The sequence below is a fragment of the Gymnoscopelus microlampas genome (genome assembly GCF_963454915.1).
Source record: "Gymnoscopelus microlampas genome assembly, chromosome: 21".
In the NCBI taxonomy this organism is placed as follows: Eukaryota; Metazoa; Chordata; class Actinopteri; order Myctophiformes; family Myctophidae; genus Gymnoscopelus; species Gymnoscopelus microlampas.
This window is the reverse complement of record NC_139958.1, coordinates 42,634,592-42,648,651: the sequence shown is the minus strand read 5'-3', so window position 1 is coordinate 42,648,651 and position 14,060 is coordinate 42,634,592. Positions and strand designations below refer to the sequence as shown.

Genomic DNA, 14,060 nt, shown 5'->3' with positions numbered 1-14,060 from the left:
TATTTTATAATAATATTAAAAACATTTGTTTTCTATAAGCTTGTAGATCGTCTATTTTCACTACTTTTGTGCGACACTCTTGTATGATGAAGCAGAGCATTGATTTACAGAGGGGAAACAGTTGAAATATTGAGATACAAGGTTTCTGTACGACAGCAACAAATGGGCTCTATTCACAGCAGCCATATTATGAAGACATTCACAGGTGTTACCAATGATACTAATTAAGGCTCTGTTCCATTCTGGTCAAACAAGAGTCACGGTGCTGATATTGTGTGCATGTTGGCTCACTGGAAACACTCTGCTACACCAGTGGGTCTAAAGTTGGGGTCCAGGGACCCTTATGGGCTTCCAAATGGCCCCTTATGGGTGTGTAACTCTGAGAGTGTACAATGGAACTCTGAGAGTGTACCAAATGGACCCTTACGGGTCCATTTGGTTCCATTTGTACACTCTCAGAGTTATGGGGGTCGTGGAAACCACTGTGCTACACTAAATGGAACAGAGCCTTTATTGGTAACACCTGTGAAGGAAGTGATAATATGGCTGCTGCTGTGCATAGAGCCTATTGTTGGATAGTCTCGCGTAGCCAGACAACTATTCCACAATCTCTGAATGCTGTATAGAGTCTGGAACTACAACTCCCAAAATCCGAGAGAGGAAACTGGCACTTCCGTTCACGAAAATATATTTTAAAATATCTTTACACTTTACTTTTTCATTTCCATTTCTGCTAAGCAGCAAGCTATGTATACTTAGATGATTTGTATTTATATTAGGATAAATTTGTGCGACTGTAAAGACGAAACGGAAATGGAGAGGAGGCTCCACATCCGGTTTGTATTCTAATCATGATCAGAGCTTCCGAGTCCCAGACTGTATGGCGGAAACTTTTGAAAATTGTGGCAGGCAACAGTCAGGTAACGCGAGACTAATTGTTGGATAAAGGTGTTTGAACAGCTAAATCTGTTTTGTGATGGCAGTAGGGGTGTGCCGATATATCGTCCCACGTTTTCGTGACGATATGTATCGTTCTGGGGGGAAAAAAATATATATATTTTTTTGCAATAATAATGCAAAAAACAATGTATTTGTTTGCATTTGTCCCCCCCCCCCCATATATTTTCATAATAGAAAAGTGCCATATATCGTATCGTATCGATATCGTGAGCCCAATATCGTGTATCGTATCGTGAAATGAGTGTCGGCACACCCCTAGATTGCAGGAGTGGAAGAAGATCCAAGCTGTTAAACTCCCCTATAAACAAATACTATAAGGATACTTGCATCATCAATGTGCATTTAATTTAAACTCTTTACAGTAGAGAGGCTTCCGGAGCATTGCAAACATGTCTGGTTTTAAATGCTAGACATTTTACAATGTTCATTTGTAGATCGGGTATTGTCAATACAGTGTAGGCAACAGCGGCTTCATCCACTTGTGCGATTCCTGTCTGCTTCCAGAGGGGGTCACCTTTCCCCAACTTCTCATTTTAACCCATTAAGACCTGAGGCGATTCTTAAAAATGTTTTCTAAATCCTAACAGTTTTTTTGAAAGAAAAAACATAAAAAATACGATTTTTCAAAAATAGCAGATCACTAACATATCGTGGCACTCGGTGCCGCGCTATGAGCTTGTAGATCTGCTATTTTTGAATAGCCAAAGAAATCTAAAGTGACACAGATGTGTTCCAGGTCTTAATGGGTCAAGTCATTTAGATATGGACTAGTATGTAAAATCTCTTACCTTCAAGTCCTCCCTGGACGCCGTTATGGAGCCATTATTCTTGGTTTTCTCCAGCTCGTCCAGCTGGACCATGTTGTCGGTCGGCAGCTTGGACACTGTGGCAAGAATCATATCAAATCAAATGTATTTAAAAAAAAACAGCTAATTGTACCAAAGTGCTGTACAGAACAAATACACAACAAGATAATAAAACAACATACAGAGGCATAATAGACAGTCATTTATTCACAACAAAACAACCATATCTGGGGGATTCAAATGTTTGTGAATAGAAAAGATTTAAAAGCCTCAATAGAGGGGCTGCGACAACAAAGGCTGTCACCCTTATATATTCCCAAGTCAGCTGACCTGAGGGGCCTTAGCGGCGGAGGGAAAGGTTGAAAGGTCAGCGATGTAAAAGGGGGCCAGCTCGCTAAGAGCGTTGTAAACAAAAAGGAGAAACTTGAAAGTTGATTCTGAACCTAACTGGCAGCCAGTGGAGAGAGGCCAGGACAGGGGTAATATGGTCTCTCTTTCTGGTACCAGTCAAGTGGCTGGTCGTCGTGTGTTGGACCAATTGGAGGGCGGGACAGGGATTTGTTTTGGGGATAAAATGCTCACCTTTAATGACATGCCCAAAAATAGGTTGCAGACAAGAAAGTGCATTTCTATAACATACGTCACATGCAGATGGACGGGCCTTGAGATGCACTCAGCATTGATCTGAAATCAGATCAATCTGCCAACAATGTTCAGAGTTGGGGGAAAATATGCATCAAATTTTGGATTTGACGTTAAATGTGAAGACTAGGGGGTGGCAACTGCTATCCCCAGTGAGACCCCAAATGACGCACCTGCCGTCAACAAGTAATCAACATACGGTAAGCATAATGATGGCAAGAGAAAAAAGTATAGTGTATAATAAGGCATGTAAATGTTGTTGTTTTTTTGTTGCTTTTTGCCTATTTCTCTCTCCAATTTAGTTGTCGTGCCAATTAATTCATTTTTTGTTATTTAAAAAAAAAGAAAAAATGTTTGCTTTGTTTCTTATTTGCATGAGTTCACTAATCTATTCTACTCCCCCCCGGGGCAGGGGTGGGTGGGGGTGGGTGTGTAGGAGGGTTTAGTGGTTGTTTTTTGTCTCTCTTTTGTTCTGTTTTGTTTTGTTTCTTCTGTTGTGTTTGTGGTCATGTACGTCTTGTATTTTAAAACAAAAGAAGCAAATACTTTTATTTTTTTAATAATGCCTGAGGCATTATGTAGGAATTGTCTGCAGAAAAAACGGTACCAGCGGCAACAGTAACGGCACCTGTGTTCATGTTGATCTGGTCCCACTTGGTGTAGGTCCCGTCTCCCATGCTGTTGTCGATGAAGGCCAGGCGGGCCTCCATGGAGAGGTCGTAGTCGCCCATCTTCTCCGGCTGGCCCTGCTGGCCCTTGAGCAAGGCGTGCAGGGAGTTGTCCGAGCCGTTGCCGTTGTGGAGCAGGGGAGTGCTCTCCTTGGGCTGGTTCATGTTCTCGTCTTCTTGACTGAAGAAAGAAACACACATGAAGCGTTTCTGTTACTTAGATCAGTGGTTTTCAACCTTTTTTCATGCGAAGGACCCCTAAATTGATATACATTCGTCCGCGGACCCCCATCTGAAAATGTTTTGTGCCAGGGACCCCCAAAAGCAAAGATTTGAGTTAAAATGTTTGCTTTAAAAAAAACATATATTCAAAGATATGCAGACATTTTCAAGATTTTTCAAAAATAGCAGATCTACAAGCTCATGAGCTATGAGCTTGTAGATCTGCTATTTTTGAATAGCCAAAGTATAAAAGGTTAAAGTGGTTAAAAGTATTGTGATGCTATATTAACACATTTTGCTGGGGACCCCCTGGAACCCCCCCCCCCCCCCAAGGACCCCACTTTGAGAACCAATGGTTTAGAAAGATGCTAGGTTCATTGTTTACCTGGTATCCTGTAGTAGTACCAAATGTACAGAATGATATTTACAATTTAGGCATTTATCAGACGCTCTATATTCAACTTGCAATAAGCAAGATAAACACATAAAATGCAGAGATACAGTGTAGTGCCTCAGTAAACTAGGATCACAGGTAAACCAAGAACCTAGCATCAGTCTAAACTATATACTAAATTGAAACTAAAGGATAGCAGCTACACAATGGCCCTATCATCTGTCTAAATAACATGTCATCTAAATTGTATTTAGCCAAATGATTAGCTTAAAGGGGTATTTTACGTTTTTAGCTGTGGCGGACCCGGGATGGAGTTATGACATTTTTCTACTGTACCATTTTTCCTAGGATATCATAACATCATAGAAAAGGTAAGAAAAGCGTGGGGCAAAATTCCCCTTTAAAGGTGTCTAAAGGGTATCTGCACATTTATAAAGTTACAATTTAATGACCTTTAACACATTGACTGCCAGAGTTTATTCCAAATTTACCCCCTTGGCTGCCAGCGATTTGCGTGTTTTTTTGTTTTCTCTATTTTCTGCATTTAAATGCATTTAAGTTTCTCAGGCCATGGTTTTGAACACATACGACGATCGACCAGCAGAGCGCAGCAAAATGACACCCTCGATGACTCGCTGACTCGCCCCCCCCCCTCCCTCCAGGCTCAAACAGTCAAAACAACATGAACCGGATGTGATTGTCTTCGACAATCTCTGATCGGCTTGTGATACGATGTGATACACGACGACGATGCCTGATCGTCACCCGGACCAAAGAAAATAAAAGGGGAGCTTTCCCTTTGTATTTTATAGCGTGTCCAAAAAAGGGGTTTTCTCTATTCTGGACGAAAATGACCGGAGAAAAACGATGTGACCCGGAAACGAAATTTTTTTTTTACATCCGGCTTCGGGTGAGTGTGACGTAGGCGGAAAACGAAAGTGATGATGAAAAGTAAACAGACCCGCGCGATCACAGATGAAACCAATGAAAATACCTAATATCGAGATAACTCGATCTAGGCAGTCGAGCGCTGGATTACTATTATCGAGTTAACTCGATCTAGGCAGTCGATGTGTTAAGACCTTTTTAATACCCAATTGGCCAAATTGTCAAACATTACGTGAGAGAGAGGCAAACCTTGTGAAAACAGCCGATCTACAAGCTCACAACGCCTCGCAATGCGAGGCGTTGTGAGCTTGTAGATCGGCTATTTTCACAATCTTCATCTGTGGAACCGAGTCACACTAAATGTAATGCCTACAATTCCAAGAGCTTGTCAGGGTGGGGGGGTCCCCAGTTCAAATATGATTATCTTGGGGGGTCCCCAGTTCAAATATGATTATTTTGGGGGGGTCGCGGCCTGAAAAGTTTGGGAACCCTTGGACTAGAGATCATGTTGCTGCTTATTCTGATCTCACAAATGCCTGAATTGTAGATGAACACTCGGGATCGTAGAGTGCAGTACGGGGTGCAACACTGTACCTGCTTTTGGGCAGAAAGGTCATTCTTTGGTCCCGCTCGGGGGTGCACAGGGAGTTGTCCTGGCTGCTGTCCGTCGTCAGGGAGACCGAGTCCGACATGCGGGACGGAGACGAGCAGTTGCTGTTGTTCTGGTTGCTGTTGGCGACCGTGTCGTCCAGCAGCGAGTCTGCGTCTTTGCCGTCGTCTGTCGATCAAAAAGGAAATCCTCTTTCAAAATGCAGCCTAGCACCAGTGGGTTTTTATACTTCTTTTGGCTTCAGTACCCCGTTCCCAGATTTCTAAATCCAAGTACCTCCTTTACCTGAATAAAATTTAGACTTAGAAAACTGCAAGAGAAAAACCATAGCTGGCATATGATGCTATGAATGAATGATAACCCGCCTTTTGAATAATATAACATAGCAAATAAGAAATGGAGTGAAAGAGTTGCCTCCTGAGCAGATTTATATAAAAGTGTGGCCATAACAAGTCAGTAAGTCTTAACCCATTCAATCCGTGAACGCATCTGTGTCATTTTATACTTTGGCTATTCAACAATAGCGCAGCACAGAGTGCCGCGCTATGAGAAGCGTAGACACATTTGTGAAAATCTTTTAATATACCGTATTTTCCGCACTAGTGCGGATGCGCCTTATAATCCGATGCGCCTTATATATGTATCAATATTGGTTCCCTTGGTTTCCGCACTATAGGGCGTGCCGTCAGTGCGCCTTATAGTGCGGATGCGCCTTATAATGCGGTGCGCCCTATATATGAAAATAATACATTTATTGAAGGTGCGCCTTATACTCAGATGCGCCTTATAGTGCGGAAAATACGGGTATATACTTTTAAAGCGAACATTTGTAACTCAAATCTTCGCTTCTGGGGGGTCCCTGGAACATAAATATTTTACAAATGTTTGCTTTAAAAAATATATATATTCAAAGATTTGCACACATTTTCACGATTTTTCAAAAATAGCAGATCTACAAGCTCATAGCGCGGCACTCTGTGCCGCGCTATGAGCTTGTAGATCTGCTATTTTTGAATAGCCAAAGAAATCTAAAAATGACACACAGATGCGTTCCCGGATTGAAACGGTTTAAATCAAACATTTGACTTTTGTACCTCTTTTCTCCTTGCTCAGGGTGACCACTTTGGGCTGATTGATGGAGATCTCGATGAGAGGAGGTCTCATCTCTGCCGTTTTCATCTCCTCCTCCTCGTCCGACAGCTCCTCCGAGTCCTGGACAGCAAATGATACGTCATTAAGTCACATTTATCTTCAACAGAGAGGCAACAGTTAATCAAACTAATCAATTTAACCTATCATAAAAATCAGCCATTTTGGGAGACATTTGGCATGTGTCCTTGTTTCCTGCTTTTTTATATTAAGACAGGGGTCTTCAACAGGGGGTCCGGGACCCCTAGGGGGTCCTCAGAGTTACTACAGGGGGTCCGCCAAATCTTTGTGTGATATAATTTTTTTTTTTTTTTTACATCAACCACTTGAACCCTAGCATCCCTTTTCTGAGGAGAAGCTAAGCCAAAAATAGCAGATCAACAAGCTCACAACGGCTCGCAGCGCGAGGCGTTGTGAGCTTGTAGATCGGCTATTTTTGGCAAAGAGTTATAGGTGTAGAGGGAAAAAAAGAGCAGCAAAAGTTCATCTGAAACATCATTTTATACAATATAGAGGGGGTCCCTGCTTCATCTCTCTCTCAGCTAGGGGGTCCTTGGCCTGAAAATGTTGAAGACCCCTGTATTAAGATATAACAAAACAGCAGACCTACTAACCCTAATCCTTCTCAATTATTTAATTAAAGGAGCACTTCACCTATTTTCAACCTTATCGTCATAAAATTGGTCCTCACTAATGCTCACTGCAAGATGGCACAATCTACTCCCTCCGTCTCGTTGGTGGCATGGGTGCACAGTTTAAAAGCTGCCTACCAGTGACATCATCGATGGGGATTCCAAGCTAATAGAACAACACTTTTCTTCCTGGAAAATTAACATGATGGAATTGTTGCCATTATTCTTGCATTAATAAAAAAAAAAATACAGATGACACAGAGTGAGTAGTGCCATCTTATAATGAGGACCAAGATAAGGTTGAAATAGCACCCATTAAGCCGTGCTATGAGCTTGTAGATCTGCTATTTTTGAAAAATCGTGAACATTAAGTGCAAATCTTTGAATATATATATTCAGTTTTTTGAAAATCTTTATGTTGCTATAATATCAGTGGTTCTCAAACTGTTTCATGTCAAGGACCACCCAAAACTATATATTTGGCCGTGGACCCCCCATCTCAAAATATGTTGTTCCAGGGACCCCCCAGAAGCAAAGATTTGAGTTACAAAAATAATATATATAGTATATTCAAAGATTTGCACACATTTTCAAGATTCTTCTAAAATAGCAGATCTACAAGCTCGTAGCGCGGCACTCGATTATAGCCTAATTGTTAACATCCCTAAATGGAACAAACTCTCTAATAACTGCGAGGAGATGCGACATGCGTGAATTATGCAGACATTATGAACCTCCAGCGTGTCCTCGTGGGTCATCATGGTGGCGGAGTTCTCCGAGGACTTGAGCGGGGCCATGTGCGAGTCCGGGGACTCCGAGTGGTCTTGCAGATCGTCCGAGTGGTCTTGCAGGTCATCCGTGGAGGAGTTCTGGACACACGTGTCAGCGGAAACACTGGACTCCATCTCCACGTCCTTGCCGTTGGCACAGGGTGCTTCTATCACCTACAAACAACGATACCGTTATTTCATTTGGACTTTTTTTGTTAGTTTTAACCCATTAAGACCTGAGGCGGTTCTTAAAAATGTTTTCTAAATCCTAACAGTTTTTTGAAAAAAAATAATAATAAATGTTTTCAAGATTTTTCAAAAATAGCAGATATACAAGCTCATAGCGTGGCACCGAGTGCTTGTATATCTGCTATTTTTGAGTAGCCAAAGAAACCTAAAGTGACACAGATGCGTTCCAGGTCTAAATGGGTTAATTAGCAGCCTTGCTAGTTTAGTTTAGTCTTTATTTTGTAAAAAGGCTTAATTTTAGTGTTTGTTTTTTATTGTAATATTGGGAATTTGTCAGGGTTGAGATTCAACAAGTTCTGAAAAATAGCTAAAATGGCCGATCTACAAGCTCACACAGCCTCGCCTAAAATGAAGGCCATTTTCTGTCTTCATTTTATTTCAGTTAACGAAAATGTTTTAGTTAACTTTTAACTATAATATCCCTGCTAAAACCAACACTACCATTGGCACAGGGTCCTTCCACAACGCAACCATCACCACATGACAAGTTGCATTGTATAATACTTGTATTATTCAATTAGCTTGGGTCAACTTATAGACAATAACGATGCAAAGGTAAATATCATAAGCAGGCTCGAAGCAGACCTTGACGCCCACGTCTTGCACTCCGATGTGGTTCCTCTCTCTCCCCGACTCGTCGTTTGACTCGTCCTCCTTCAGCCGGTGTGCGACGGACTGGGCCGTCTTCACCATGTTCTTCAGCTCGTCTGGGTACGGTGTCGGGTAGCGCTTCAGGTTGCCCTCCTGGTAACAACACACACACACACGATAAAATATATATTTTAGAGATATTTTAAAATGCATTTTCGCCAACGGAAATGACAAACAGATTACAGCTTCCTGTCAAAAAAATTACGGGTTCAGTGCCTTGCTCAGGGACACTTCGGCACACAGACTGGGTGGACCGAGGGTTGAACCGGCGACTTTCTGATTCCCAGAAGGCAAGAAGCGGTTCTAGGGGGTGGCCTGGAGGGACACAGGCCACTGTGACAAGACAGCAATGACGGTCTAATGAAGTGTCATTGCAAAATGCGATGGTTGTGGCTTCCTTGCTACTCTAGAGGCTATTCAACACGTAGGCTATCTACAGTACCTCTAAAGAAACGGGTTTAAATCATCACGTTTATATGAGATGAACGTTCATTTGAGTTCGTTTCAAAAGACGTTCATAAATAAACTATGCGATCTCAGTCGACACCAGAGCGCTCTGAAATCGGCGATTCTCACCATATTTGTATGGTGCCACACACTCGTATCTTTTCAATGAAACGTTCATATCTGTCATAAGACTGAACAAGCTGTCATGGAATGATTTGTCTGAAAATGTGGGGGGGGGGAATAAGTCAAGATTAAACAAAGTTAAGACACTGTAATGTTAGTTATTAAAGGAGGAGATGGCTAGTAGTAGTGGAGACAATAATGATAATTAATGCTATTCCGTTGCGTGTGCACACGTGTGTATTCATAAGTGCGTGCGGGCCACACCAGTCAAAAAGGTCTGGACACACCACTGCCAGAGGGTCTCTACCACTCGGCTAATGCAGTATCTTGACGTATCCTTTCCACTAAGCTCTGTGTGATGTCTGTAATTCCGTTTAGTCCATTCCTATGGGAACCTCCGTGATATCCCATGTGCTTGTGAAACTCCTCCATCCACCCCCCCCCCCCCCGTATGGAATTTGCCTCGAGTATGTTGGGGGCACAAAAATATCACGGATTACGGAGACCGTATGCATTGTGTGGCAGGAAACAAGCATAAGACGTTATTTCATTCATTTGAGTTGTTTGACTGTGTTAACCCATTAAGACCTGAGGCGATTCTTTTAAAAAAATGTCTAAATCCTAACAGTTTTTTGAAAACAAATCTAAAACATTTTTTTCAAGATTTTTCACAAAAACAGCAGATCTACAAGCTCATAGCGCGGCACTCGGTGCCGCGCTATGAGCTTGTAGATCTGCTATTTTTGAATAGCCCAAGAAATCTAAAGTGACACAGATGCGTTCCAGGTCTTAATGGGTGAATAAGAACATATTCTATTTATAGAGAGCTTTTCAGGGTACTCAGCTGCACTTTAAATTGATTAAAAATGATCGTTTCGATTGAGCCAGTAAAAGTGAATGCATTTCCTTGCGTTGAACACTAGAGGGAATACCGCGTATATTAAATGGAATTACGGCCGTCACACAGTGAGTTTCATCACAGGTTTGTGTGCGTGGGAGAGGTCAGACGCTGGGGCCAGACTGCCATCTTCAGCGGCAGAATGTGTTTTTTTTTTTTTTTTTCCCTGGCCGGCTCGCCAAACCCAGGGCTGCCACCTCGATGCGCCTGGGCGCCAGCCGTGCCATATTGTACCAGCGGGACGCACGCGACGGTGCAAAATAGGTGGAAAATTACTCATTATGTGTTCATGTCGGGCTGCTAGGTGTTTTGTCTGCTTCCCATAAGGAGTGCGGGGTGCAGGCAGCAACACGCTGACACACCCTTTTAGACCTGGGGAAGCTGCCAGGATTCTACAGGCTACGAGACGGCTGTTCACAAGCTAGGTTAGCCACACACTACAGACAGAGCAACCAAAGGGTCTCGACGAGGAGCTTCTATTGAGCTGCTTTTTGTGAATTGTCAAGAGATTGGCACAATCAAAATTTAAATGTCTAAATTGGATGTCCAAAGTAATAGAATTGACACATTTTAAACACTTCCATATGGGGGGGGGTTAATAGTGCAGTGTGTCTAAAGGCCTCTTTCCCATGTTTTTATTGTTCAATTTTTCATTTTTGTCATTTTTGTAATTTGTCATATGTACTTTTGACTCTCACAAGTCACTTGTTTGTTATGTTGACTAACCTTTCAGGCACTTAACTCATTCAGTGTCAAACTTATTTCTGGCTTTATCATCCCTGTGCCAAGGCCAAAAATACATTGTAAGTGCTTAGGAAGCGAGATACAGATGTTAAACAAGAAGTGAAAGGAGCAGCAAATCTTCAAATCATGATATCTTGGGTTCTGAACATTTTTTTTCATGACGTCGGCGACGTCATTGGCACCCTGGGCTTATGAAAGACATGACGTCAGCGACGTCAATGGCCCTCAATGAGTTAAGACCTGAGGCCGATTCTACAAATGCCTTTTAAATCAGTAGTTCTCACACGTTGAAGATTTTTCAAACATCTTAAATGGCGAGTGACGCGCAATGGTAGTCATGGCTGCCAGTTCCCACCTGATGTCATGTGGGAGTTCCGACTGCTCCAGATCGTACCGAATAACCGCTTGCTTGCATAACGTCTTCAGACTAGGACTCAAGTCCAAGATGAATAGGTCATTGGGTGGGCTCTTGTTTCCTCCAAAGAGGAAAGCACGATCTCCCACCATGCAACAGCACATACTACTCTGCGTCAATTTGGGGAGTTTCCCCTTGGGAGTAACCTTCTTCCATGAGGAGGTATCTGGATTGAATCTCCACAGATCATTGAAGGTCCGGGTAAAGCACCTGCCACCAAGTATGTACGGCTCTCCATTGTAGGCAAAGGCTGAATGACCACGGCGTCCTTCTGGAAGAAGGACGCTGTGGTCCTTCCAGAAGGAAGCTGTGCTCAGCCAGCGGTTGGTCTCTGTGTCAAACACTCTGATGTTGTTGCCGTTCCCAAAGCCCCCAAATACAAACATCTTTGTCCTAATGATGGTGGCAGAGTGACCTGATGAAGCAGCTGGTGGAGTTCCTCCGGTGTTAATTAAGGACCAGACCATTGTGGTCGTGTCCAACTTGTAGATGTCATTAGTGCATCTACTCAGCTGGATCCATCCTCCATGTATATACATGACCTTCCCCGAGACACAGGCTGAGTGTTTGCACCTTGTCTCTGGAAGAGTCCCAGAAACCCTGGGTTTGGACCATCTGTGGGTGTCCACATCAAATGCAAAAAGCACATTGCAGTAAGGATATCCTCCCCAGATGTAGACGGTATGTTCTATCAGCACAGCGGTGTGCCACATACGCCCAGAGGGAACCTCAAGGGGGCGTTCTCTTCCAGCTGTTACTAGGGGTAACTTCGTCCAGCGTAAAGACACTGTGTTGAAAACCTTCACATCAATATGGGCCCTGTCACCGTATCCTCCAAAGGCGTACAGCTTGTGCTCCACTGCAACAGCAGCACAATAGGCTCCGTTCAGTCCATTCAGATGCACCGTCCAGCAGAGCATTTCTCACAGGGTAGATCAACTTGGATTTGTAAAGTCTTGCTCTGTAAAAGAATAGAGTCCTAATGTTTTCACTTAAGCTTTTTTGGATTCAAATCCACACAGCCCATGGGTTGGGTTGGCCAGTCAAGGGAAGCTGCTTACTGTTTATCTTCCCCTCAAACTACACTATTCAATTCCCCTGCGCTACACAGCAGTCACAACTAAGTTTCAGAAGTTGTTAGAGGCATCTACATCCATTGGTAAAATAGCTGAATGCCATTTTACATATGTGACGATTCATTATAAAGGACATGGTTGTGATGACATTGAGACGTCATTGAGTGACGTCATTACGTGGAATAACCAATGACGTTACTCCAACTGACTGCCAAGAGAACAGAACAGAACCTCAGCATGTGGTTAAACACATGAACCCTGCACGTCCCTATTTTGGGCATTTCATTTTAGGAGGGAATGTATACAACTAGAAGTTCGGGCCGCGTAACGTCTAGCGTGACGCGTCGTTCACTTTGCAGTGCCACCTTACAGGCACCTAAAGAGGTGACGTGCATCACCTCTGCAAGGACCCAAACCCACTTTGTGATTAGGATGTGATGTCATGCTGTCGTGAGATTACGTCACACTGGCGTTGTGTCCATATTCGGGACGACCGTCTCATCGTGATGTCAGATTACGTCGTACTGGCGTGATGTCAGATTACGTCACACTGGCTACATACATACTGACAACCGACATGGCGCAGGATTCAAATTGTATATAATAGATAGATTGTTGCCAGACCCAAGGGGTCGGGCTTACATGAGGCTTTGTATCTGTTTTCTCCATACATGGGCATGGTCACTTTGTCCCCCGGCCCCAGCCAAAAAAAGTCTGTCCCCCTTTCGTCATAGAAGGGACATAGAAGGGACACGCGTCATGCGAAGCACGGCCATTCAGATTTCAACCACTAGGGGTCTGGCAGTACCAGGACTCCTGGTTCCCTTGTTTAAAAAACAATACCAGGAGACCTGGTTCTGCCAGACCCAGAATGAAGTCAGACAGGTACAAAACATGCCCATGTATGGACGAAAGGGGGACAGACTTTTATGGCTGGGGCCTAAGGACAAAGTGACCATGCCCACGTATGGAGAAAACAGGTACAAAACATGCCCATGTATGGACGAAAGGGGGACAGACTTTTATGGCTGGGGCCTAAGGACAAAGTGACCATGCCCAAAAACAGGTACATGTAAGCCAGCCCCCTGGGTCTGGCAAATAGCCAACATTACTGATTTATAAAACAGGGCCTAAGTGGTTAATATAAGGAGCACAGCTGTAACCATGTTTAAAGGTCACACTTCAGGTAGGAAACTAAATAATATGATCAAACTATTAGTGCCAGTGGCCTATAATAATAATAATAATAATAATAACTCAAAGTTGCAGAGTCCGGGGACCTTTAAAAAATCACACCCTGTGTGAAGGTAGCGGCGCCTTTGAATACATTATGTCATCGATATGTGTTTATAATGTGTTTATAGCCATGTGTCATGTGAAGCTTGACCAATCACTTTGTTGACGGGTCTGACCAATCAGAGCGTCGACGACAGATAAAGTTAAATTGAGGATCTAACTTTAAATAACTTACCTAGAAGGAGACTTTAGCCAAATAAAAATATATACAAAAAAAAACATGAGGAAATAAAAAATAAACCTTGACATCATAGTGATGTCATGAATAGTCCCCTTGCCTGACAAATCACAACCTTGACGGGCCTGACCAATCAGAACCTTGACGGGCCTGACCAATCAGAACCTTGACGGGCCTGACCAATCAGAACCTTAACGGACTCTTGGATTCTCGATCGTCTCTATCAAACCATTCTGTCATAA

At 43.1% G+C, this 14,060-nt stretch overlaps 1 protein-coding gene across 3 annotated transcripts in view; it reads right to left on the bottom strand.

Annotated features, from left to right (window-relative positions):
• The window catches only part of erbin (erbb2 interacting protein), a 124,628-nt gene that overhangs the window by 19,963 nt on the left and 90,605 nt on the right, over positions 1 to 14,060 (bottom strand). For all 3 annotated transcript variants that reach the window (XM_084047421.1, XM_084047423.1, XM_084047422.1), the window contains exons 17-22: positions 8,576 to 8,734; positions 7,706 to 7,915; positions 6,285 to 6,402; positions 5,175 to 5,358; positions 3,037 to 3,257; positions 1,749 to 1,843 (exon numbers count right to left, since the gene is read on the bottom strand). In XM_084047421.1, coding sequence (XP_083903547.1) covers positions 1,749 to 1,843; positions 3,037 to 3,257; positions 5,175 to 5,358; positions 6,285 to 6,402; positions 7,706 to 7,915; positions 8,576 to 8,734 — 987 coding nt within the window. The remainder of the gene's footprint in view (positions 1 to 1,748; positions 1,844 to 3,036; positions 3,258 to 5,174; positions 5,359 to 6,284; positions 6,403 to 7,705; positions 7,916 to 8,575; positions 8,735 to 14,060) is intronic.